The sequence below is a fragment of the Procambarus clarkii genome, chromosome 90 (assembly GCF_040958095.1).
Source record: "Procambarus clarkii isolate CNS0578487 chromosome 90, FALCON_Pclarkii_2.0, whole genome shotgun sequence".
Classification (NCBI taxonomy): Eukaryota; Metazoa; Arthropoda; class Malacostraca; order Decapoda; family Cambaridae; genus Procambarus; species Procambarus clarkii.
In genome coordinates, this window is record NC_091239.1 from 13076266 (window position 1) to 13103309 (window position 27044).

The 27044-nt window shown below is 39.3% G+C and overlaps 1 protein-coding gene across 1 annotated transcript in view; it reads right to left on the reverse strand.

Moving 5' to 3' along the window:
- Positions 1-27044, reverse strand: part of LOC123746561 (SMC5-SMC6 complex localization factor protein 1) — a 58423-nt gene that overhangs the window by 6410 nt on the left and 24969 nt on the right. Inside the window, 13 exon segments of the mRNA XM_069318355.1 lie at positions 1785-1821; positions 1823-1905; positions 5526-5750; positions 12959-13073; positions 14212-14283; positions 15644-15774; positions 16653-16773; positions 19277-19418; positions 20049-20245; positions 21328-21450; positions 23250-23473; positions 23530-24490; positions 26903-27006. Coding sequence (XP_069174456.1) covers positions 1785-1821; positions 1823-1905; positions 5526-5750; positions 12959-13073; positions 14212-14283; positions 15644-15774; positions 16653-16773; positions 19277-19418; positions 20049-20245; positions 21328-21450; positions 23250-23473; positions 23530-24490; positions 26903-27006 — 2535 coding nt within the window.

Below are 27044 nucleotides of genomic sequence, written 5' to 3' on the forward strand. Positions count from 1 at the left end.
CGTCGTTACACATAGTCAGCTGGCGACTGCTTCCCTCACTCATTCAAGGTCACACATACTAAATTTCTCCCCCAACAATACTGTTTGCAGTGTTATTACCCTATATACACATATTATATATAAGTATCTACATGTTGTATGCACCGTAACTGTACATCTAAGCTTGTAGAGTGCCGAAAGAGCATAGTGGCCACCCTCTACACAGCCAGACAAATCATGCAGACGACGCCACCTCCATCACCCAAATGGCTCCTCCCAACATAATCCTTTTGCTGTTATTACACAAATATACACATTATATACAAGTATCTACATTTGTGTTCACCATAGAGAACCACTGAGCTGGTATGGTGAATGCAGACAATAACAGGTGACCACACAGTCAATAAACAATGCTATCTCCCTTCGTCCCTCAGCATCACTCCTCCCACAGCACTAATTATCACAATCCTGGTCATTTTTATCACAGTCAGGGGTCATCTGTAATATTGCCATCGCTAAATAATAGCAGTTATATATTTATTTTGACATTTTTCGGCGATGCTGTGGTCACAAGCTGAACAGCAATGCTGTTCGCTCATGCTGCGTGCGCCAGCCTTGGTTGCTCCAACAGTACTGTGGCTCTCACACTGGAGGATATTGCCTGCGATTTTTTTTTTAAATAGCGTCTGTTTACAAGAGCCCTGAGGAAGCTAATGTGAACCCCGTATAGCCGCAGGCCATTTGAATCGTGCCTGGTACCCTATGGCGTATATATATGTCATGCGCACTGTGGGACATGTCACTCATGGCGTATATATACGCCATGCGCAGTTTAAGAGCCGGTCGGCCGAGCGGACAGCACGCTGGACTTGTGATCCTGTGGTCCTGGGTTCGATCCCAGGCGCCGGCGAGAAACAATGGACAGGGTTTCTTTCACCCTATGCCCCTGTTACCTAGCAGTAAAATAGGTACCTGGGTGTTAGTCAGCTGTCACGGGCTGCTTCCTGGGGGTAGAGGCCTGGTCGAGGACCGGGCCACGGGGACACTAAAAAGCCCCGAAATCATCTCAAGATAACCTCAAGATAAGGGTTAATCGACTAAGACAACATTGTTCGAACCCTCATCACAGCCCTTGTGGATTTATTCATTTAATATATCACGCTATTGTGATTTCTGTGTGTATTGTGGGAGCCAAGTTTATTGTTCTGAGGGACCCAAGACAACATGCAGGGTACATTAGATAATAACAGCATGTGCAATTTAAATCTGGGGTCATAAATGAAAACCGTATTATGAAAAAATAAATAAAAAAATCAATTTTAGACTATGCATAATATTAGGATTCAATGAGTACTGTATAATATTGTCCTAAAATAAAACTTTATGACTATTCTTTATCACTTGGGCACAGGATAGAAATACTGTAACTGAAGTTACATTGTTTTAAAAAACAAAAAAATGTTGCAATGTTAATGATTTATCTGGCAATCAAGGAGCTATGAGGCCCAGTAATAATATGGATCTTCCTTGCACCACCCTATGCAAGTCTTCACAGTTTCAAACCAATACAAGAAAAAAAAAAAGTCTTCTCCAGATGCTGGGTTGTGCAAAGACTGCAAAGTTTTAGACGAGAAAATATTGAAGCCATACGATAGAATCAAACCTGCATCCCAGTACTCATCAGCTATATTATTGTGTCATCATTGTGCATTTAAGGAGATAATTCATGCAAAAGTATTAAGTATTCCTACCAAGGAAATTCCTAACGAATACAAGCGTATTCAAAATACAAAAAGACGTACCTCCATGATCGAGTAGCAGCTTAACAGTGCTAAGATGGATTGGATTCTACTGCATCATGTAATGGTGTTCTACCTTCATCTCCGCCCCTAGCACTGACATTAACAGAGTACGAGACTGCATCTGAAAGCACAAAAATAGGACTATAGAAAACTGTAGAAGGCCAATTACCCCATACAATACTGTACAGCTATTTAGACAGACCCAAGTCTTATTCATATATATAGATATATAAATATGAATAACCTACACTTGAAACAATCCACTGATCCCAGGTCTATTATATTACCCGGAAATTTGTTCCAATATTGATTAAAATGATAATTGTGGTTATCTGTCTCAGATAATTGATTATCTGAGACGGGTCAGATAACTGATAATGACGAAGAAATGAGTAGTATTTTTAATAAATATTTTATCTCTATTTTCTAAAAGAGGAATTTAACATTATGCCTTCAGCCGAACATGTTTATGTTGGTGGGGAAGAGGACAGGTTGACTAATTTAGCAGTTACCAGGGAGGATGTTATTAAACAAATACTGAAACTCGAGCCAAACAAATACCCAGGGCTGGATGAAGTGTTTGCCAGGGTGCTTAAAGAATACAAAGAGGAGCTTCGTGAGCTGTTGTCTACCATATTTAATAAATCATTAGAGTCAGGCAGAGTGCCAGAGTCGTGTAAGGTTGCTAATGTGGTACCAATTTTTGAAGAAAGGAGATGCAGTAGATCACTTGCATCAAACTATCAGCCAATTAGCTTAACGTTTATTGTGGAAAAGTTACTGGAATCAATAATTGCAAATACCATTCGTCTTCGTCTTGAAAAGCAAATTAATAAAAGATTCCCAACATGGTTTAACAAATGGCCATTCATGTTTAACAAATTTGCTATCATTTTATTCCAGCATAATTGAAGCAGTTGATAGTGGTAAGGTTTGTGATGCTGTGTACAGTGACTTTAGCAAAGCTTTTGATACAGTGCCACATGAAAGAAAGAGTAAAAAGATAGAGGCTCATGGTATTGGGGTGCTATATTAAGTTGGATTAGGGCATGGCTATACCAAAGGAAGCAGAGTTAGTATAAATGGGGTTAAGTCAGAGTGGGAAAATGTTGTAAGTGGAGTGCCTCAAGGCTCTGTCCTGGGACCTCTTATTCATAATATATATAAATGATTTAGATTCAGGTTTGAGCAGCAATATTTGCAAATTTGCCGATGATACAAAAAAGGGAGGGGGGAAATAAACACGGAAAGACTCGCTATCACTTCAAGACGATCTAAATAGAGTTTTGAAATGGTCAAAAGATTGGCAGATGCAGTTTAATGCTGACAAATGTAAGGATTTGAGGCTAGGTAATGATGATAGAGTTACAAGATACGAGCTAGATGGTGTTGAGATTGCGAAGTCGGATTGTGAAAGGGATCTGGGAGTTATGATTAGTAAGAATTTAAACAAAAAAAATCAATGCATAAATGCTCGTAATAAGGTAAATACGACTGGGATTTATTAAAGCTTTAATAATAAGACACCTGGTGTTGTTCTTCAGCTTTATCTTGCTCTGGTTAGGCCCCATTTAGATTATGCAGTTCAGTTTTGGTCACCATACCAAATATATATATAAATATATATAAATTCACTGGAATACGTCCAGCATACGAAGACAAAGTTAGTCCCCCAAATTAGAAACCTGTCATATGAAGAAAGATTGACAAATCTTAAACTACATTCTCTAGAAAGGCGAAGAATTGGGGGTGAAATGATAGAGGTGTACAAGTGGATGAATGGACATAAAGAGGATATTAATATGGTAATTAAAAGTACTGTACAGTGGAACCTAGGTTGTCGTAGTGCCCGTTCTCGTAGTTTTCGGTTCTCGTAGTATATTTCTACGAGAAATTTGATTTGGTAGTTGTAGTTTGTCTCGGTGGTCGTAGTTTGTTTATACATGTATGGGTCCACTGCGAGCATAGCGCTTCATTTTACCATGGTGTCTCCCGCCTAGTAATAATCGTGCTTGAATTCTTTTGTGAAGAATTTAATTGTTTTTGTGCTTTTTTTGGTTTCCCGAGCATAAAAATTCTTATTATATATCACGCCATGGATTCCAAGAAAGTCAAGGGTAATGTTCAACCTAAGAAAATAGTTGTGAGGATGATAGAGGAAAAACAAGAGATCATTCATAGTGAGACAATGTGATGTCTCACTACAGATAAATGTTAAAACATGGGGGGAAAAACAAGTTTCTATAGAAGGATTCTTAATAAGACAAGCAAGCAGTGAGCCACAACCAGGACCTAGTGCTATGCCTGCAAAACATAAAAAGAGTACCCCAGAAATGTCATCACTGCCTGATATTATAATAGTAGGGGACTCCCCTTCCAAACACTAATACCTCTTCTCCTCTCCCTACCGTTTTCCATACACCAACAAGAGTCCTCCATCAAGGTACCTATGAGTAGTTTTCTGTATAAAATGTATTTTTTAGTTTATATTTTTAGGGGTGTGGAATGGATTAATTCAATTTACATTTCTTCTTATCGGAAAATTCGTTTCGGTTTTCGTACCGTCTCTGGGAACAGGATTAACTACAAAAATGAAGGTACCGTATCAACACAAGACAGAACACAAAACAATGGGTATAAATTGGATAAGTTTAGATTTAGGAAAGACCTGGGTAAATACTGGTTCAGTAACAGGGTTGTTGATTTGTGGAACCAATTATTGTATAACATAATAGAAATAGGATTCCTTGATTGTTTGAAACATAGGTTAGACATGTATATGAATGAGATTGGGTGGTTATAAATAGAAGCTGCAACGTATGTGCCAATAGGCCATCTGCAGTTACCTTCATTCTCATACAAGTTTATTCTTAATTCAACAACGCAGTTTTCTAACCAGCATTTATACCCAGGTAAATACTGCACACACACACACACACACTAAACAGCAAGAATACCAACTCAGCAGCAGAGAGAGGTAATTAGCAGTGCAAGCCATAAATGGCTAGGAGACAGGATATGAAGTGTTAGATGTCACTCCTTGTAGTCGCTTATAAGTAAGCAATACAGTACTGTCACGATGCCACCTGTCTTACAAAAAACGTCCGCTTTTCGCTCCTATGTGCTACACAAGGCAAAAAATTGTCGTATTAGAAAATGGAAGCGGCTTGCGAAAGCAACATACTGTCCCGTTTTCTGTTTTGGATCCTCTGGTAGGTTAAGACCAATTTAAATTGACCCTTTTCTTGATGTTGGGAAACCTTAGGATGACGGGCTGGACAGTGAGCTCTCGGAATCTAAGTTTTTAAACACTAGAGCATCTGGTGATGATGCATGCAAATGTATCATTTTAAAGAAACAATATTTATTATTTTGTTCTGCACATGAAGATTGGCAATTTTGATGATAGCCAGATGTTAAGAATTAGCACGAGAGTAAGTATATTTGTTGGTTCCATGCGCATCACAACACTCCGTGGTGTAGTGGTAAGACACTCGCCTGGCGTTCCGCGAGCGCATGTCATGGGTTCGTATCCTGGCCGGGGAGGATTTACTGGGCGCAATTCCTTAATTGTAGCCTCTGTTTAACGCAACAGTAAAATGTGTACTTGGATGAAAAAACGATTCTTCGCGGCAGGGGATCGTATTCCAGGGACCTGCCCGAAACGCTACGCGTACTAGTGGCTGTACAAGAATGTAACAACTCTTGTATATATCTCAAAAAAATTTTAAAAAATCATACCTCGTCTCATATATGAAAGAAGTGTATTTTTTTTTCCAAGTGCATCGTAGCAATTATGGTTGAGCAGCAGTTTGACACACTCATCAAATCCACGCATGGCCGCCTCGTGTAATGCTGTCCAACCCAAGTTATCAGCCATGTTGATGTCGATATCAGGGACAGTAAGCAGCTCACGCACACGTTCCACATTGTTCTTTATGCAAGCACGAATCAAGGTTGTTTCTCCTGTTAAAGCATACATTATAATGTTGCATTACACAATGTAACATGCAAAATAGAATAGCCATAAACTTAAAAATATAGAAAATGTGCAATAAAAGGCAAACAAAATAGGTAATATATGCAGGCAAGCAACCAAACAAATGTTTTTAAGTATCATGCATTTGGGAGTTGAATACTTCAAAGGAAACTTCAGGAATTAGTCCTTTCAGTATTTTGTGCACACACGCACGCACGCGCGCACACACTTTTCTTTCAAAATCAGTCTTTCTTTCATCTTTCATCAAATCATTGTTTCAATTGAATCACTTTTGATTCAAAAGGTGACACCCCTAGGGTCAACACTTACATCAGAGGAGCTCCAGCATATTTCAACAATCCTAAGTATTGTAGTACAGGTTGATGATAGTGAGTGGTGTCCCAGAGAACATAAAGGTATAGTGCTTTTGAAAAAAAGGCGAGATAACAGGAATGTGCCAAGGGAAGTGAAAAATCAAATGAGAAAAAGTTGCCCTAGTGTTTCCAGTGCAGAGAAGAACATTCATGATGGCCGCCGGCAAGAGGAAAAACAAAACAGAGCTTGATTTTGCGGGATTCAATAAAGAAAGCATTGATATTAGTAGTCTACATAAGTTGGTAAAATTAGATACTATAGTGAACTCTCATGTAGAAATAATTAGTAAATTGAAAGTAAGTAATGACCATTTGAATAGCAAAGTTTTATGTCTTGAGGGTTTAGTGAAAGACTTGTGCAAGGATAAAAATCAATTGGAAACAAATTACAAAGCCATGGAAGAAGAAAATAAACTCTTAAAAATAGCTTTGGAAGAAGTTAAAGTAAATTTAAACATAAATGATTACAATAGGTTAGGTAAGAAAATTCAACAGGAAAAACAGCTTTTGTCAGCACAGATGGAGGAAGTTACACAGGGAATAGAACAGTGCAAGAAAGATATGCAACTCACCTATGCACAAGTGGCCAAGGAGAAGGAAAAAATTGAAGAAGCAGTAAAGGGAGCCAAGCACTGCAGCAACCAAGATACAACAAACATTAGGCTGGAAGTGAGAAAAGAATTGGCATCTAACCCGAAGTTGGTGCAAAATACAGTTGATCGGAGCAAATCCCTGATAATTTTTGGTTGCAAAGAAAAGGAGATAACATCTAGGTCAGAAAGAGCTGTAGAAGAAGTGAAAGTAGTAGATAAAATTGTTGGCCTCGTAGAAGGTCTTACTACCATAGAGAATGTGTGCGACTACAGGAGAATAGGCAGGTACGTAAAAGGGAAAGATCGACCTTTGAGGATCACCCTAAACGGTGCCAAACAGATGGAAGAAGTACTCAGGAATGCCAGAAAATTACGAAGTGATGAGGATGGGAAAGAGTGGTCGTTAAGACGAGATCTTTCAAAAGAAGACAGAGAAGCTGAAACTGAACCTCGCCGAGGTAAAAAGTTTAAATGAGAGCAGGAATGAAGAAACAATCAATTCTTTTTTCTACAAAGTGATAGGGGTAGGCAGACCAGTAAAGTGGTACATAAAGGCAAACCAACAAAATTAATAGAGAGAGGAAGAGTGAAGAATAAGGAGAGGGGGGAACAAGTTCCTGAAGATTGCATACACCAACATAGATGGAGTGAGATCGAAGATACTGGAGTTAAGTGATGTAATACAGCTGCAGACACCAGACATTGTTGCACTCACGGAGACAAAACTTGAAGATGTTATTTTAAATGAGGTCATATTCCCAAGGGGCTACTCAATTTGGAGACGAGACAGAAAAATTAGGAAAGGTGGTGGCGTTGCTGTGCTGGTGAAAGAACACCTAAAGGTGAAAGAAATAATGACTGCCAATCCACAAGAAGTTGACATAATAGCACTAGAGATCTGCCATGAGGATGATAAACTAATGATCATAAATGCATATAGTTCACCGCCAAGCAGCACATGGTCAAAGGAGGAGCTAGATAGTAAACGCGAAGGTCTTATAACAATAATGAGAGAGATTATAGCGAAAGCTGATAACGATAGATCACGACTGTTGATAGTCGGTGACTTCAACTTGAAATCCATAGACTGGGAAGCATATGAAGCTAAAACAGAAGATTTTTGGACCTGTAGATTTGTAGACCTCATCCTGGTAACATTCTTGTATCAACGTGTTAAACAAGCTACGAGGATGAGGGAAGGGGACGTTCCCTCCATGCTAGATTTAGTATTTACCAGGAAGGAGGAAAGAGATATTTGACATTCAGTACCTTCCTCCCTTGGGTAAAAGTGACCATGTCTTTTTGGGAATAAAGTATGCAATGCGTTATAATCTGGAAGAAAATAAGGTTGAAGCAGTTGAAAAACCTGACTTTAGGAGAGGACATTATGGCCACCTTAGAATTTTTTTTAATGAGTATAATTGGACAGACATGATGCTAGACAAGAAAGTGAATGAGATGTATGTCAAGTTTTGTGAAATATATGATAAAGGCACAAAAAAATTTATACCAAAACAGAGATGCAGGACTAGGAAACAGGATTGGTTCAATAGAAATTGCGAGAGGGCCAGAGACCAAAAGACACAAAAATGGAATCAATACAGGAAGAGGCCAAACCCCCAAACATACCAGCGATACAAAGATGCGAGAAACAACTACACGGCAGTGAGGAGAGAGGCAGAAAGAAATTTTGAAAAAGGGATTGCAGGACAAATGTAAAACAGAACCAGGTCTATTCTATAAATTCATAAGCAACAAATTGCAGGTAAAGGATAATATTTAGAGGTTGAAAATGGGAAATAGATTCACGGAAAATGAAAAGGAAATATGTGAAACACTAAACGAAAAGTTCCAAAGTGTGCTTGTACAAAATGAAATCTTTAGGGAACCAGACACAATAAGAATTCCAGGGAACAACATAGAACAACATAGAGGTGTCTAGAGATGAAATGGAACAAATGCTCATGGAGCCAAGTAATAACAAAGCAGTTGGTCCAGATGGAGTTTCACCATGGGTACTGAGAGAATGTGCACCTGAGCTCAGCATTCCACTTCAACTGATTTTTCAGGCATTCTTGTGTACAGGAGTTGTAGCATATGTGTGGAAAAAGGCTAACATAGTTCCAATCTACAAAAGTGGAAACAGGGAAGACACCCTTAATTTATAGACCTGTATCATTGACAAGTGTAATAGTCAAAATATTGGAAAAAATAATTAAAACTAAATGGGTAGAACACCTGGAGAAAAACGATATAATATCAGACAGACAGTATGGTTTTCGATCTGGAAGATCCTGTGTAATGAACTTGCTCAGTTTTTATGATCGAGCCACAGAGATTTTACAGGAAAGAGATGGTTGGGTTGACTGCATCTATCTGGACCTAAAAAAAGGCTTCCGACAGAGTTCTACATAAGAGGTTGTTCTGGAAACTGAAACATATTGGGGTAGTGACAGATAAGCTACTAACATGGATGAAAAATTTCCTGACAGAAAAATGAGGGCCGTAATCAAAGGCAAGGTATCGAATTGGAGGAATATTACGAGTGGAGTACCACAGGATTCAGTTCTTGCACCGGTAATGTTCATTGTCTACAAACGATCTACCAGTGGGAATACAGAATTACATGAACATGTTTGCTGATGATGCTAAGATAATAGGGAAGATAAGAAACCTAGATGATTGTCATGCCCGTCAAGAAGACCTGGACAAAATAAGTATATGGAGCAACACTTGGCAAATGGAATTTAATGTGAATAAATGCCATGTTATGGAATGTGGAATTGGAGAACATAGGCCCCACACAACCTATATATTATGTGAGAATATCTTTAAAGAATTCTGACAAAGAAAGGGATCTAGGGGTGGTTCTAGGTAGAAAACTGTCACCTGAGGACCACATTAAGAACACTGTGTAAGGAGCCTATGCTACACTTTCTAACCTCAGAATTGCTTTTAAATACACGGATGGAGAAATACTAAAAAAACTGTTCACGACTTTTATTAGACCAAAGCTGGAATATGCAGCGGTTGTATGGTGCCCATATCTTAAGAAGCACAACAAACTGGAAAAGGTGCAACGACATGCCACTAAGTGGCTCCCAGAACTGAAGGACAAGAGCTACGAGGAAAGGTTAGAGGCATTAAATATGCAAAAACTAGAAGAAAGAAGAAAAAGAGGCGATATGATCACTACATTCAAAATAGTAATAGGAATCGATAAAATTGACAGGGAAGAATTCCTGAGACCCGGAACTTCAAGAACAAGATGTCATATATTTAAACTAATGAAACAAAGCTGCCGAACAAATATAAAAAAATTCTCTTTTGTAAACAGAGTGGTAGACGGTTGGAAGAAGTTAGGTGAGAAGGTGGTGGAGGCCAAAACCGTCAGTAATTTCAAAGCGTTATATGACAGAGTGCTGGGGAGACGGGACACCACGAGCGTAGCTCTCATCCTGTAACTACACTTAGGTAATTACACACACACACGCACACGTGCACACATACACATTGGTTCCACAGAGGAACGTGGCTGAGTGGACAGCACGTGGGACTCGTAATCCCTGAGTCCGGGTTCGATCTCGGGTGCTGGCGGAAATATATGGGCAGGGTTTCTTTCACCCTGATGCCCCTTTCACCTAGCAGTAAATAGGTACCTAGGAGTGAGCTAGCTGTTATGGGCTGCTTCCTGGGGGGAATGTGTGTAGAGGAAAAAAATAATAAAATAATTAGTAGTTAGTAACAGTTGCGAGGCGGGCCGAAAGAGCAGAGCTCAACCCCCACACGCACAACTAAGTGAATACAATCACAAACTCTGCCAAGAGAATTACCGGAAGTGTTACAAGCCGTTTATATTCTCAGTACAGTATAAAGTCAATCATTACCATAGTTCTCTCTTTCATGGGTTGGTGAAGGACCACCTCAGAGGAAAAAGTTAAATACAATACAGTGAAAGAAGGATAGAGATATTAAAAAATATAAATTCATTATGCATACCATTCACACTAGACAATATAACATAAAAACCCAACATCAAACTCCAGAAGTTATCCACAGCAGCATGCAACTGCTTCATAAGACCAGGAGTACAGCGCTCATCAATAAACTACAGTATTTTGAACATTATAACGTCAAGTTTAACTAAATATCATCTTGACTTCTCTAATGATATTAGGAGGGGACTTACATAAATGTAGGCCAATGCACTAGTGGTACATATGAAGCATAATAACATACCCATGCAATGAAACAGACAATCGAGTGACAGTGATTAGCTAAGTGTAATCACTATGTCAGTGATCACACTTAGGTAACTGACACTCGTCGAGATGTGTGTACAGTTCCTCGTGTGAAACAGACTAATTTGTAAGGATTTCGATCCACAAACCATTTCACCAGTTTTGTGACAAGCAATAGAACACACTCTTGTCCATATTTAGAAAAAATACATAAACAATGAATCTCAAATATAATGGACAGTAAAATGGATAAAGAAAAGAAAATAAGAAAAAATATTGTATAGAAAACGTTGAGAAACTACTGAAGCCATATGATGGGGATCAAATCCATGCATGTGCCTATCGATTTACTACACTAAATGTAGTAAATGAGAATCAAGAAACTGCTGAAGGCCTATTGGCACGTACGAGGCAGCTCCTATTTATATCCACCCAAACTCGTTCACATATGGTGCATGTCTAACCGACATTTGAAACAATCGAGCAATCTCACATCATTATATTTCACCTTAAGTTCTTCCAGAAATCAACAACCCTGTTTCTAAACCAATATTAACCAGGTCTTTCAAAAATTTAAAAACGTATCATTTTATATCAATCGATTTGTGATCTATTTTGAGAAACGTTTCTTTGCAATCTATTGTGGTTTACACTTCACAATTCATGCAATTTCATGATACAATCATGAAAACTGGAAGCAGCTTGGTAGTACCAGACTTTCCAGGTACTATACAACTGCTACTCATCTCTGTTCATACATACCAGCTCTAGCAATAAGCAACAGGACCCAGGACAAAATACAGTACAGTACTACAGAAGATATCCCCCAAAAATATACGTGAAAATTATTCTATTATACCCAAGTACTGTAGCACCTCAATTGAACGGACTAATTGGAATCAGCCTTGTTCCATTTCAACAAGGATTCGGATCCACCGAGAATTTCTGTTTCCCCAAAGATTCGAATCCATAAGATTGTCTCAAACTTAGCCATTATTTATAGTAAACTTCATTGTTTTCTGATCCCAATTGATAAAACACATCTGTGTGCACATGCAGACCACTGAATGATGTTTGTCCTTCGTTGTCAAAGATGATCATAACTTCAATATATGGAGTGATGTCATGACATGCGCTTAACTTTGATTAAAGTGAGGGAGAATTGCGCAAATCGTCAGCCTCATTCTCTCGTCCCGGCCTATTTGGGTCTAGCAGCAAGTCGAGATGGCAGGAAATAGATCAAGATACAGTGGATGACCAGCAGTGTCCTGTGTGTCTCGCTGCTCCCTAGTTCTCCACAATGCTTTACTGGATCCACCTTCCTGCCTGCTGAACCATTTTCTTGTAGTTTCCTCCCCGCAGTCTGCTGGGTCCAGTCTCCGCATGCATAGGTAGACGAGCCAGAATTCACCAAGGGCCTCAAACCTTCAGCTACCCTCACCTGGTTTTGCCCACCAGTCGAAGCAGTTTACTAGGGTGTAGCCCTTGTATGCAAACAGCTACACGGAGCCACAGGTGAGAGTTGAGTGCAAGTGGGTTACCTTGAGGTGCTTCCGGGGCTTAGCGTCCCCGCGGCCCGGTTTTGGGAACCAAAACAGACAAACCACTCAAAGCGAGACTTCCCTGTCATAGATACTACCCTCTCACTGGCACCCCAGACCACTGAAAACAACTGATTATTATATAAACAAATATTTTAAACACACCAGAGATAAAAAAATTAAGAAAACTACAAAATTTAGACAAAACGGAGAAATGTCTTGCATTTACCTTGAAGATGACCTGGCTACTCTTTGCAACCCTCTGTAGGCATCATACAGGCCAAGAATGTACTATATTAATCAAAGAGGCAAGAGCTGTGTGTGTGTACTGTAATTTACTCCTGTACAGTACTGTACTTAAAATATTAAACTTTACATTGACACACAACTTATATCAAACTGTATTATAAAGATACAGATTTATTTCTAGAACTTTTAACACTTACCCTTATGGTTTGTCTTATTGATGCAATGAGGACTTATGCGTTTTCTGCTGGTTGACGTTCGTAAATTTTTCTTCTTTGGTGTGACGAGTGAAACTTCTCTATTAACATGTGATTTCTGGAAACAAGGATGTGCAATAGTATCTTCTACTGTATAGTGAGTTTGCCTTCAAACAAAACCAATTTATATGCCTAATGCCTATTGTTGGGTAGCCCATAATAAACAACTTAATTCCTCTCCTATCAACAGAAGTCATTTACAGAACCCTATCACTAGGTTTAAGACACTGTGTAAATTGCTCCCATTTAGTATTCTTCACTATCACTTCTCATGCGTACATGTTTTCTCACTATATCTACTCACATTTAATTGGCTGCCTCCTCAATACTTTAATATATATACATTCTGACCTGCAAATATAAACACCTTGAGACTGTGGCGGGTCAAAACAGAGGGGTCTTGGTTGGGTTCATCCTCGAACCTTCTCAATTTATTGGACTCGAGATAAAAATAGTATTTTGAGTGAAATGGAACGCTCTTTATCGAGGTGGTTCCTCCATTACAGCCTGGAGTTGGTGGGCTACACGAATTCCCCCCACACATTCTGCATGCATTCTATGACTGGTTTGTCCACCATCACCAATAACATTCTAAATACAGTTGCTTTGTCACATCTGAAATTAGTCTCAGATTAGTGACGCTAATCACTAATCTGATTAGCGAAAGTATACCACAGAAGCTCAATCCTTTCCCAGACTAATAACTGTCACAGACACACACACACATTTTGTCAAGGTTATGCACATGGCATGGTAACACTAGGGAGCCGGTCGGCCGAGCGGACAGCACGCGGGACTTGTGATCCTGTGGTCCTGGGTTCGATCCCAGGCGCCGGCGAGAAACAATGGGCAGAATTTCTTTCACCCTATGCCCCTGTTACCTAGCAGTAAAATAGGTACCTGGGTATTAGTCAGCTGTCACGGGCTGCTTCCTGGGGGTGGAGGCCTGGTCGAGGACCGGGCCGCGGGGACACTAAAAGCCCCGAAATCATCTCAAGATAACCTCAAGATATGGCACTGCAGTTCGTGTACCTTCTAGGTGCCGAGAGCATTCTCCTTGTACCGGGTAATTTCACTTTTCTATATACATTCATTTCCTTAACAATTCCTGATTTTTGCCAGTATTTCAGTATAATAAGAGACAAATATAAGAATTACTAACACTATTGACGATCAGAAAAATGTGCACTGCTCACCTTATCACTCTCTGATGTTTTGGTGGGGGAGACGGCCTCTTTACCTGCATGCACTGCTACAATATAGTCCATCTAGAATAAATGATTAGTTACTTGTATTTATTTGAAATAAAATGGCAACAGCATGTAGACATATACTTACATATGTCTGTCTACATCTATTGCTAGTGGGCTGGTGATTAAAGAGGAAGGGAGGGGACTAACTGGAACATCCATCCCAGCGATAATTTTCGGCCTAAACGTGTGTTAAAACTGCATTAAATAATTTAGGTACCCTGTAACACTAGCATATAATTTGGTAATTTCATGAGAAATTACTGAAGCACGACAATGGGAGTGAACCTGCATTCTTGAGCTCCTCAGGGCGCGCACACTACTGACTGAACCATAAGTTTAGGAATGCAGGTTTGATCCCTTTGGATAGCTTCAAATTTTGTCATATATTACGTTTTTGTGATTTCACTGTTCATTGTAGTTTCATGTCAATGCTACGAGTGGGGGGATGCATTCCCAGGTCACCAAAAATCATCACAAAACCAATATGTTTGGGATATATACAGTAATATAAAAATCCACAACAAAAATATAAGGGATCACTGGATTTTTTTTTCAAGCGTAGGTTAAACATGTATACATACATGTTATATGTACATAGAGCTGCCTAGCATGGGACAGTACAGCCTTTTGCAGTTTCCTCCAATTTTATTTTCTGGCGTTATATAGCAAGTGCTTGCTCCAGTGGAGAATTAAGAATACTCCTCAATGGCTTCCCTTCCCCAACACATGCCATACCCTCTGAAAAGGAGCCTGCCGTGGTCGGGCTATCGTCACAGACGACCATGGCATCTGTATGGTCTGTTGTCACTGACGACCTGGTATCTGCACAGTGCACATGCTGGACCCTAACTGATAGCACAGGGAATTAAAAAAATAATACATGTAGTAAATGGGTGTGAGAATAGGAAGTTACAGTAATTCATGTAAAGCTTATACTGCAACGTGGAACTGCAGTTTTCAGGCCACCGGGAGTGATCTAAAATGAGAATTCTTCTTAAAAATGAGAAGTCTTCTATTCTCCATATTTTCTACCTGTTCAATAATTTATTTTGAGTGGTTAGTGTACCGAGTTATTAAATATACCAGCCATGCAATGTTGATAGATGTGGTGTCCTTGTATACTAGTTGTGCCCATGAAGGGAGGTGGCTCTATGCTTCAAGCATCCTCCACAAGTTAGTATATAAAAGTAACGTGCTTATTTACGGAAAACTAATGTAATTTGCAAAAAATGCTCTGTGAACATATAAATTACAATTTATGGGAACAACAATCTCCATTAAAAAATATATCTACCTATCTAATTCAAGTTTATTTGTAACATTTAATAGATGTAGAAACTAGATATGGTCAAAGTTTAAATCAATTTTCACTTACAATATTTCGAAGAATAATTTCCTCATTGTTTATGAGAGCCACTCTCTGGAAGATGAGGGAACATAGGATCATCTTCGTCCAGGGAGATGTAAAATCTACAATGAGGTTGATAGAATTGGCATGACCACAATCTAAAAGAAAAAAAAAAGAAATAGCATTTATACACTTTTATATGTCAGGCAGACAATGTTTTACTATATAGTCAACTGTAATAGATTTGTGATGTTGGTAAACGTGTATTTTATACCACCTGTTGCCGGGACCAACGAAACCAACGATTCCCCAAATCAACGCAAGGTAATGCAAGGTTGCCCTAGGGAAAATTTTCCTTTCGCAGCTCTAGGATCAGACTAAAGCATCTTGAGTTTTCGTAATTATTTTTCCCAAAGCTTTCCATCGTGTTTCCTCTATAATTTCAAAAGCAAAAAATTTTGTGTGGAATTTTCTAAAAGAAATTGCACATATGGGATGGTCTAGCCAAATTAATTCTTCAGTCTAAAGGTTAACAAAAGTGGAAAAAAAATAAACTTTGGGAGGCCTCTGGAATGCAATTAAATTTGTTTTTGTATATAGTATCCAAGTTTGATCTGCAAGGTTTCAAGATGCAAATAGTCTTTCATGCAAATAGGTGTAAAAAATTTGCTCGGAGTCTTCCGTGGAAATTAACATACAAACTTCATAGTATTAACCAAGAGTGTTTTCTGAAATACCAAGAACAGTACAGCTACATCAAATTAAAAAAAGAAAGTTCAAATTTTATAAAGAATGCTAGTGCAGATGCTAAGTCACAATAACGTGGCTGAAAATTAAACAGCTAACCTACAAATCTGAAATAAAAAGAGCGACGACATTTCAATTCATCCTGGACCAATTATCAATGGACTTGATAATGGCCCAGAACTGACCTAAACATCATCAGTTCTTTTATTTTCAGATTTACAGGTTGGGTGTCTAGGAACGCTATTAATGTAACTCCTATGTAATTAAGAGTCAACGTAATATCACAAACCTTTCATGCGAAGTTGCAGTTCAGTATCAATGTCAAAAAGAGAAGTTGGCAGTGGACTAACTGGGATTAGTAACTTCTTTTCAGATCTCCAAGCTAATTCCAGGACCATCGACACAAGTTGCTGTAAGAAACGAGATTAATTAAACTTTAGGAGAAAATATTGAAGCAGTACTATGGGATGGAACCAGTATACCAGAACGCCTCATAGATATATTACAAAATATGTGGTATAGTGTATATAAAAACATTTTGAATTCTTCAAACTTTTTACATATTGCTTATAAAGTGAAAATCAAAATTATTATTAATGAAATTAATTGCGTTTGTACAGTACATGTGAACACGCATACATGCACACTACTGTTCAGTTAGGTGAATATTAGTTCTTTGGACTTGTGTGGCAACACACTTTTAGCCAGGGGCCAGATTCACGAAGCAGTTACACAAATACTTAAGAACATGTACATCTTTCCTCAATTTTTGACGGCTTTGGTTACATTTATTAAACAGTTTACAAGCATGAAAACCTCCCAATCAACTGTTAATGTTATAAACAGCCCCCTGTTGCTTCGGAGCTCATTAACTGTTTAATAATTGTAAACAAAGCCGCCAAAGATTGAGAAAAGATGTACAGGTTTTTAAGTGCTTGCGTAACTGCTTCGTGAATTTGGCCCCAGGCTTTTCTGGAGGGAGTAAAAGCGATTTGTTTTTGCTTTGTCTTTATGGACACTGTTGCCCTCGTCTGTGGCACAGTGATTGGCAGGTACATGCCAAGTACATGCCTCCTGTGACTAGGCTGCAAACCTCCCGCTTTGTCATGGGGCCCTAGTTACTAACTAGGGCCCCATGACCCAACACTCTCCCAACACTAACAGTGTATCTCCAAGGTAATTTGTAATATTACTCTCTGCAGGTTGGGTCCTCATCTGATGTCGAGCCTGATTCTGCTGTGTTCCACATCCTGAGGCATAGTTCGGAGCACTCGGCTCGTCTCCTGCACACCTCATGTTCGGTGCAAGGTCGATATTATTGACAGTTTAGTTCATTTATTATATACCCCATACCCATCCTAGTGGTGGTAAAGTAGTGGAAGAGGTCACAGAGGCACATTTTACACCACTATCACTGGAGTGCTGGCAAGCAACTTATATCATAATCCTCTCTACCAAAACTGATCTTGTAAGTTGGCTTACTTTCCATTCACTTATAGCCCTTCTTACTCCTAAGATGTTAATGTTAATACTTGCCTATGTGTTGCAGAATATTTATAAAAATTACAAATGTTACACAATATTCTTCCCAGCAACATGGAACTGGACTTGTTCCGAGCAAGCAGAACTGATATCAGATGACAGTCCTTCTGAATATACCTGTACACAAGAATGGCATGAAATCTTTGTATCCCAGGCTGACTTACCAAACCTACCAAATATCAGATTGGTCACCTGAAATTCAGCAGAAAGCACTGCAGAAAAAGCAAGCACTTGCGAAGAGAATCATTTTGTCAACAGCATCCAGACTGAGATCACTAACACACCGACTTCAATGCCAGAAATGCTTTGTGTATTAGTGGCTTTATGCAATTTATGTAACTACTAATAAAGCAACATGTTCAGGGTATAATGCATAAATACAAATTATTATTGTTGTTTTTGTTATCATTAGTCTCACATAAATTAACCACCAATTTAACCACAGCAAAAAAGCTGAAGTTACCCGATAGCAGAGTCTATCAGAGTATAGAGTATACAGAACAGAGCAGACTGTACTGTACTGTACTTCTCATCTACCACGCTGTACTAGAACACAGACCAGGTCTGCTCTCTAGTCAAAGACTACATCAACTCGCTTAACCAAATGGGAGGAATGTGCCTGACCACAGCCAATCTTGCCCCCCTATATCTCCAGCCACGACATGGAGTCACAATAACGTGCTCAAGATATCATGACCAAATCACACAACAGAAGATGGAGAGACAACGACGTTTCGGTCCGTCCTGGACCATTATCAACACACCACTTGATAATGGTCCTGGATGGATCGAAAGTTCGTCGTTTCTTCATCTTCTGTTGAGTGGTTTGGTCATTATACCTCCTCTAAGTCAACCACCTTGCAACACTTTCTCCAACAAAAGGGTTAAGCCACAACCCCATTTTTTCAACATCAATGGTATAAAAGGTATAGGCTATATTCATAAAAATATGGTACCTGGATACAAGACCCATGGGGTCAGGGATGTATCAATTAACCCTTAAACGGCTTAGCTAATCATACACTGTAGTGCACATAAATAGTTTAAGATAAAAAAAATCGCATTTAAGGGATTCGAATGAAGGAGGTAATTGTAGTGATTTGAGCCATTTAACCCCTAAATGGCACAGCTATTTAAAAGCACTACAGCGATGCGTGAACGAATGAAAACAGTTAACGAGTCATATAGAGAATAAATCCTTTATGCCGACTGGAGCAATGTACCTGCTTGATACCTGCTTGATGGGGTTCTGGGAGTTCTTCTACTCCCCAAGCCCGGCCCGAGGCCAGGCTCGACTTGTGATGTGCGCGTTAAGGGGTAATGGTAAGAGGAGACATGCAGTAGCTGGAGCTCAATACCCATTATACTTACCGTTAGGCACTGCCTAATGGCTGCCGAGGACGATACCATAGTAACCCAAAACCTAATGAGCTGCTTGACTGGCATGGTTGCCGAAGGAGTCCTAGAGTAACTCCAAAACACTCGCCACATCAGAAGTTCGGAGACGGCCTCTCTGTAATCGAGAGGAATTTGAAATGTGTGCATGCCATGTAAAATTCTTATTATAACCACTCTGCTTCACATTTCCTTACAAAGATATCTAAACTCAGACTAATTAATTTCACTGCTGATGGTAGAGATTCGGTATTTAAAGTTTAAAGTATTGTCTATGAGATACAAGTAAAATATCACATTTTCTGGAGGATAGTACACACATTTTTCATCCACACATACAGAGTATATATACTATATTTACATGCACAAAATTGTTTCTCCCCTAGAAAACTACTTAATCGTCACTTTCAATCATTGTATGATGGAACATACCAAGAATTTAGTTTTTTAAACAAACTATCCTCGTAAAACAGACATGCCTTGTTGACCAGACCACACACTAGAAGGTGAAGGGACGACGACGTTTCAGTTCGTCCTGGACCATTCTCAAGTCGATTGTCGACTTGAGAATGGTCCAGGACGGGCCGAAACGTCGTCGTCCCTTCACCTTCTAGTGTGCGATCTGGTCAACATACTTTAGCCACGTTATTGTGACTCATCGCCTGCAGACATGCCTTACATGGCAGAAAAATAGCATAAATAATAGATGACTAATTGAATATAAATAGCATAAGAAAATCCACATTACCTGCTATTGCTGTGTTTGATATCTTTCTTAAATAATGCCACAAGAAACTCGAGTAATCCAAGCGAGTGTTCCATTTTAAATGAGGCTTTTTCATCACTAGATGAATCATCATTCGTTGAATCCGTGCACACTTGCAGATTTTCTATTGCAGAGCGCATAAATTTCCATGTCAAATAAGTGCCAGTCACCTCCGATTTCTGTTGGATAATTTACGAGTTATTTACTCTAATAGGTCTACTTTCTTGTAAGTATATTATCTAACATACAGTACCTTATAGAGCAAGTGAAATTTAGAAATTGCCATAAATACTGCGTACAAGCAGAGTGCCAGATGAGTGAAATGCACTCCTAGAGGGTAGGTAGTTCATTATGTACAAACACAACTGAAATTTTAAAATACCTGTACTTACATATAGCTCAATGACACAGAACCATGCTGCAGTGCTATCACAAGATCATCATACAAACCACACTACATCACCCCGTACCACAAAATATACACCACATCTCACATGCACCCTTGCACACGCGCGCGCACACACGCACTCATGCATGCATGCATGCATGCACACACGCACACTCACGCATGCACGCACACACCTTACAATATTTTTTAAGGGGACCTTAGAATTTTTTTTTAACAAGAGTAATTGGATAGGCTTGTTGCTAGGCAAGGAAGTAGAGATGTATGCTAAATTTTGCAAAATATACACAGAACTAAGAAACAGGATTTGTTGAACAGAAATTGCGAGAGGGGCCGAGACCAAGACACAATAATGGTATCATTATAGGAAGAGGCCAAACCCCCAAACATACCAGCGATACAAAGAGAAACGACTACACAGCAGTGAGGAGAGGGGCAGAAAGGAATTTTGAAAAGGGATAGTGGACAAATGTAAAATAGAACCAGGCCTATTCTATAAATTCATAAACAAATTGCAGATAAAGGCTAACATTCAGAAGTTGAAAATGGGAAACAGATTAATGGCAAATGAAAAGGAAATGTGTGAAACATTAAAGGAAAAGTTCAAAAGTGTGTTTGTACAAAATGAAATCTTCAGGGAACAATAAGACACAATAAGAATTCCAGAGAACAACTTAGAGCACATAGAGGCCAATCCGTCAATCAAGTCATGACAGAAATGTTGTATCTTTTCTTTTCTTTTCTTCTCAAACGTGAGGGTTGGTTTATCGTAACATTACACATTCATTCCCCCTCTCAACAAACTCATTCCACCAGTTTACAACACAAGTGTCTAAGTGACTATACTGTATGTACCTCCATGGTAGAATTCAGGACCCTGAAGTAATAGTTTCGCATCCAAGAACTGACTGGTGGGTGAAACTTCAAAACTTGATATGCCACTCCGAGTGCCCGAGAATAGACAAGGCTGAAAGGGGTCTGTTAGAAGATAAAACATGCATATGAAAATTTGTAATTCAAACAACTGACTGAATAAACTCTATCAATTGGAGCTGTCATAGCCAGGGGAGAGCCCAAAGACTTTGCAATTTGGGAGGGGACACACGCCTCAGTCCCACCTCGAACTTAAACTGGGAACTAGCAACTATGTGGAAATGTCGTCGTCTCTTCAATTTCTAGTGTGGTCTGATCAACACTAATATAGAAGCGTACTAGGCACCCCAAAGACCCAAGGGTATAAGATTTCTGGACCAGACCAGACTGGACTGAAATGAGATCCAATTAAAGAGGATAAACAAATGGAACCCCTAAACCACTATTATCTCCAAACACTGTATCAGAGCTTGTTTAGTCTGTATTACATTGCATATGATTCTCTCTCTGCTCTCCATTGCATAAAGACAAGAATATGTAACTGTAGCATGGGCCTTCCTCCTGAAATATCTTAATAGTATGCCAGAATTAGTCTTTATCAATCAGTCATTATACTGTATTTTGTAACTAACTTTGTCATAGATTCTTAGAATATGTGGGAAGTGTGGGAAGTCGACACTAAAAACGAAGACTAACACCATATCTTATTATGTTAATAGTTACTTAGTATCACTGAAATACTAATGATTTTTAAATTTTAGTTATACTGTACATATAAAAAAAAACCCACACTATATCCACCAAGCAAAAAACCAGCATCAGTATGAAATATTATTAGAAAAAATGTTGACTTGCAAAATACAATAATTTCTGCATAATTGCATAAATAGTGAGACAAGTGTAAACAACAAGCTAACATTTGGACGAATAAGAGTGGCAACAGAAAAATCAGCATCCAACTCATAATTTTTGCAAAGATGCCAGTCCATATGCAGGCGATGAGTCACAATAACGTGGCTGAAGTATGTTGACCAGACCACACACTAGAAATTGAAGGGACGACGACGTTTCGGTCCGTCCTGGACCATTCTCAAGTCGATTGTGACATTCTCAAGACATTCTCAAGTCCATTCTCACAATCGACTTGAGAATGGTCTAGGACGGACCGAAACGTCGTCGTCCCTTCAATTTCTAGTGTGTGGTCTGGTCAACATGCCAGTCCATCACTATAGCAAGGAAATTTGTTTGTTTTTCCCCATTTTTATACACCTTTCTAGCATATACCTTTTTTGTTGTATACATACAGTACCGGGTAACGTACATATTTATAACTGCTAGTGGGAGAGAATTATACATAACCTATGCAAAATAATGTGCCCGTGAAGGTTTCACAAAAACATGAGTTATATTCAGCGTTAGAAATGGCTTACGAGAACTAGGGGTAAAATAAGCCTTTTTTTTCTAGAATTTATGCTCATGGATCACCAGGAGGTCCATCATAGTTATAACAAACTACTCATTTTAATTGGTAGAAATTGGACAAGGGATAGCTAATAAAGGTCTCCATTAGTATACAGGAATTGAATAAAAAAAATTTAATTGAGAAGTAGGTATACGCTATACACCTACGTATAGGTGTATAGCGTTCACCTCTCCCTCCATTGGAAACAATGAAAGTGACAACATTTCAGTCTGTCCTGGATCCTACTCCAGTCGCGTCTTGACAAGCGTCTACAATGGACTGAAATGTCGCTTTCCTTTCTTTTCGTACGTGGGTGTTGGGTTATTAACTTTCAGCCATATTATTGTAACTTATTCTTAACTCAAGATCTATTGGGGACACCTAGATACAAACTGTAATCATATTTTAGTAAAATAAAAACAAAAACTATATAAAATCTTACCTCTAATACCAACTTCTTTAGTAGATCTCTCAAGACTGCATCAGAAGGGTAAGAATAAGGCGTTATATTCAAATACAGAAAATCCAAGGCTTGCAAAGGAAAGTCCTGATCGTCTTCATAAACTATGCTCGACATGAAATATGACATGCTTGTATCGTCACTTTCCAACTGTCTAATTTCAGGAGAACAATGGGCACGATATGGAGGATACAAGACATAAGTCACTGTCAAAATCCTCAGTCACCATCAAATGAATTAACATTTTGAGAATCACTTTCACACTCTCTCAAAATAAAACTTTGTTCGCCATCATATGAACTACTTAGAAACTTATATTTTTTTACAAATTTCAAAATACCTCTCTTTAAATCATCTTTTTTTAATATTAACTGGCAGAGAGAAGGATCACGTGCAATTTTCCACACCAGACCTTGCTTAGTATCCTCTTTTTTAATGCTAATAGATGTTTGATTAGCCTTTATGCTTAATCCCTGACATTCAACTCTCTTACCAAGATTAACACGAACTTCTTTCAGTGCCATTCGTTTTGGCACTGCTGGATTTTCTTTCAAGTCATTAGATAATTTGCAATTGTTTGATACACCTTTAGCGTGCAAGTCTTCAGTTTGAGAGTCAATTTTATTTCCAGAGTTCAATTCAAGAATTATATTACGATGATCTGAGTTAATAGTATCCTTATCTATACTTTTCTCAACTTTCTCCTGACCTGCTTTTAATCTGGATAATTCAGCTTGTTTACACCGTTCTCTTATTTTATTTCTCATATACTCGTTATCTTTTTCAGTTAACACTTTCGTTGGATCCCATTTTTTGGGTAATACTGTTCCAGCCCCAACCACTTCTGTAATATAACAATCATCATCGTTTCTCTCGACTACTTTATTTGGTCTATCTTCAATGATTTCCAAGTCATCACTCATTTCACTGCATATATTTCCCTTCTGTACTTCGTTTTGTTTATTGTTGCACTGGGTCTTTGCCGAGGCACTGTTGTTCAAGTCAATCAGCGGCACCCTACCATTCTGCCGCGGGGATTTTTCCTCTTTAATACAATATTTAGTAATGGTGGGTTGCTGCTTATCGGGGGAATAAATGAGGTGCCTAAGTCGACGTTTGTTGCTCTTAGTTGGTGTCTGGCAGGCTGGAGATGCAGATTTTCTAGGAGAACAGGTCACAAACTGATCAAGGTTCGTCTGTTGGTATGAGGAGTCGGATATTTTCTGAGGAAGAATTACATGGTTAATGTAGTTTGAAGCATTCATATTTGATAATATAATTTTTATATCATAATACTGTAGTAAAATATATATACAGGGTACCTCGGTTTAAGAGTTTAATCCGTTCCAGGAGACAGCTTGTAATCTGAAAACTCGTAAACCAAAGCTAATTTCCCCGTAAGAAATAATGGGAAATTAATTAATCCGTTCCCAACTACCCAAAAACCTCACTTCAAACTAAATTTTATACCTAATTCATCTAAATCTACACTACGAAAGTATGTTCAAGTTATTACTTACTCTTGCTGATGACTGCTGTTGGCATATGGGTGATGGTGAGGAGGAGGAGGGAGGAGAGGTGTTACTGTTTGGAAGGGGAGTCCCCTTCCATTATAACATCAGGCAGTGAGGACTTCACTAGTGTGCACACTCTAGCACGTCCCATCTGGTCACCACTTGGTCCGGGAGACATCTCCCGTCACGCAGAGTGCAGTCGCACCTCCACAGATCTCCAGTATCAGCTCTTGATACTGGTAATGGCTCAAAAGGGCCACCACTTATGGGCTATTCATGCCCGTGCCACCTGTTGGGTGGCTTAATCTTCATCAATCAATCAATCTAGCACGTTTTGCCTGCATACCACTAGGACCTGCTTGTGGCTCACTGCTTGCTTGTTTTACTAAGAATCTGTCTAAAGACACTTGTTTTTCCCTACACTTTAACACTTGTCTGTAGTAAGACATCACATTGTCATTTAAAAGGTCAATGCAACGGCCTGCTACAGCTTTATCTGGGTGAGTTTTTTCAACAAAACTTTGCAGTTCTTCCCATACTTCACACATTTTCTTAATGAAGAAGGGACATCCTCTACTGCCTCTACTCACAACTATTTTCTTAGGTTGAATCTTACCACTGGCTTTCTTGGGACCCATGGCGAGATATATAATAACTTATGCTCAAATGGCCAAAAACCCGACAAAAAACTGTAAAGCCTTACGAAGAATTTAGGCGGGATAGCCACTGGGCGCGAGGCACTGGTAAACTGAGGTGTGATTGCCGTGCCACCAGGCGCTAGTTGGCCTGTATGCATATCAACACCCTCGTCTTCCGATGTAAATTTTCCGAGCAAATCCTGCTCATATTCCGAAAAACTCGTATACAGGGACACTCGTATTCCGAGGTACCACTGTATATATATATGGGTCAATTGCAATAATGCAATAAAAAAATGTATCCCACTGGAGTTATGTATATACATTTTGCCTGCAGCCAAAGAAAAAAAATGAATACACATACTTTGATTGCTGCCAATCCAAGAAAGCATCCCTGGTCCCCTATCTTGAGATGATTTCGGAACTTAGCGTCCCCGCGGCTCAGTCCTCGACCAGGCCTCCTTTTTGTTACACCACCAGGAAGCAGCCCATAGCAGCTTTAACTCCCAGGTACCCACTTACTGCTAGGTGAACAGGGCATCAGGGTGAAAGAAACTTTACCCATTTGTTTCCGCCTCCACCAGGGATCGAACCCAGAACCTCAGGACAATGAATGCCGAGCGCAAGCCACTCAGCCGCCAGGCCCCTATGACAGGCATATATCACAGGGTAATAAAATATGAACAAAATTACAAATCCTAGCAAAACCTCCTGACAATGATGACCAGACCCCACACTAGAAGGTGAAGGGACGACAACGTTTCGGTCCGTCCTGGACCATTCTCAAGTCGACTTGGGAATGATCATACTTTAGCCACGTTATTGTGACTCATCGCCTCATGACAATAACAATATTACACAATGATATTGCGCTGTGTAGCCCCCTCAGGAAGTCCCTTCCAGACAGTTAATATTAACCGCCCCCCCCCCCACTCTGTCCGAGAAGTATTTCCAAGCATCAAGGTATCTTGAGTTATCTTGAGATGATTTCAGGGCTTTTAGTGTCCCCGCGGCCCAGTCCTCGACCAGGCCTCCACCCCCAGGAAGCACCCCTTGACAGCCGACTAACACCCAGGTACCTATTTTACTGCTAGGTAACAGGGGCATAAGGTGAAAGAAACTCTGCCCATTGTTTCTCGCCGGCGCCTGGGATCGAACCCAGGACCACAGGATCACAAGTCCAGCGTGCTGTCCACTCGGCTCCTCCTCGGCCGACCGGTATAAAATGTTGATGCACACACACTCTTACGGTTTTCGTTTAGTGAGAAATTCCTCTCGTGTCTTCCCTCCATTCCATCCTCCCATGTGTCACTATAGGTTGAAATCGTTCCAAAAATAAACATCGCCACACAAGAAAAACCTAATTATTATCTGAAAGTATTTTCGGTAATTCTCTCCAGCTGTGTTTTGCAGTTATGTTTACACGAAACAGTTACTGGTCAATTATCTTTACTGTACCAAGCGGGAATATTTTACCAATTACCTTTACTGGAGTGCACAACTTTTTATTATTTCTGGAAACATCTTCAAATGGTCGTTTTTGCAGTCTATCATCTCTCTTAACCACCTTCAAATTTGCATTCCAACCTGTTGATGACAAAATAAAAATAAAAATTAGTATCCAT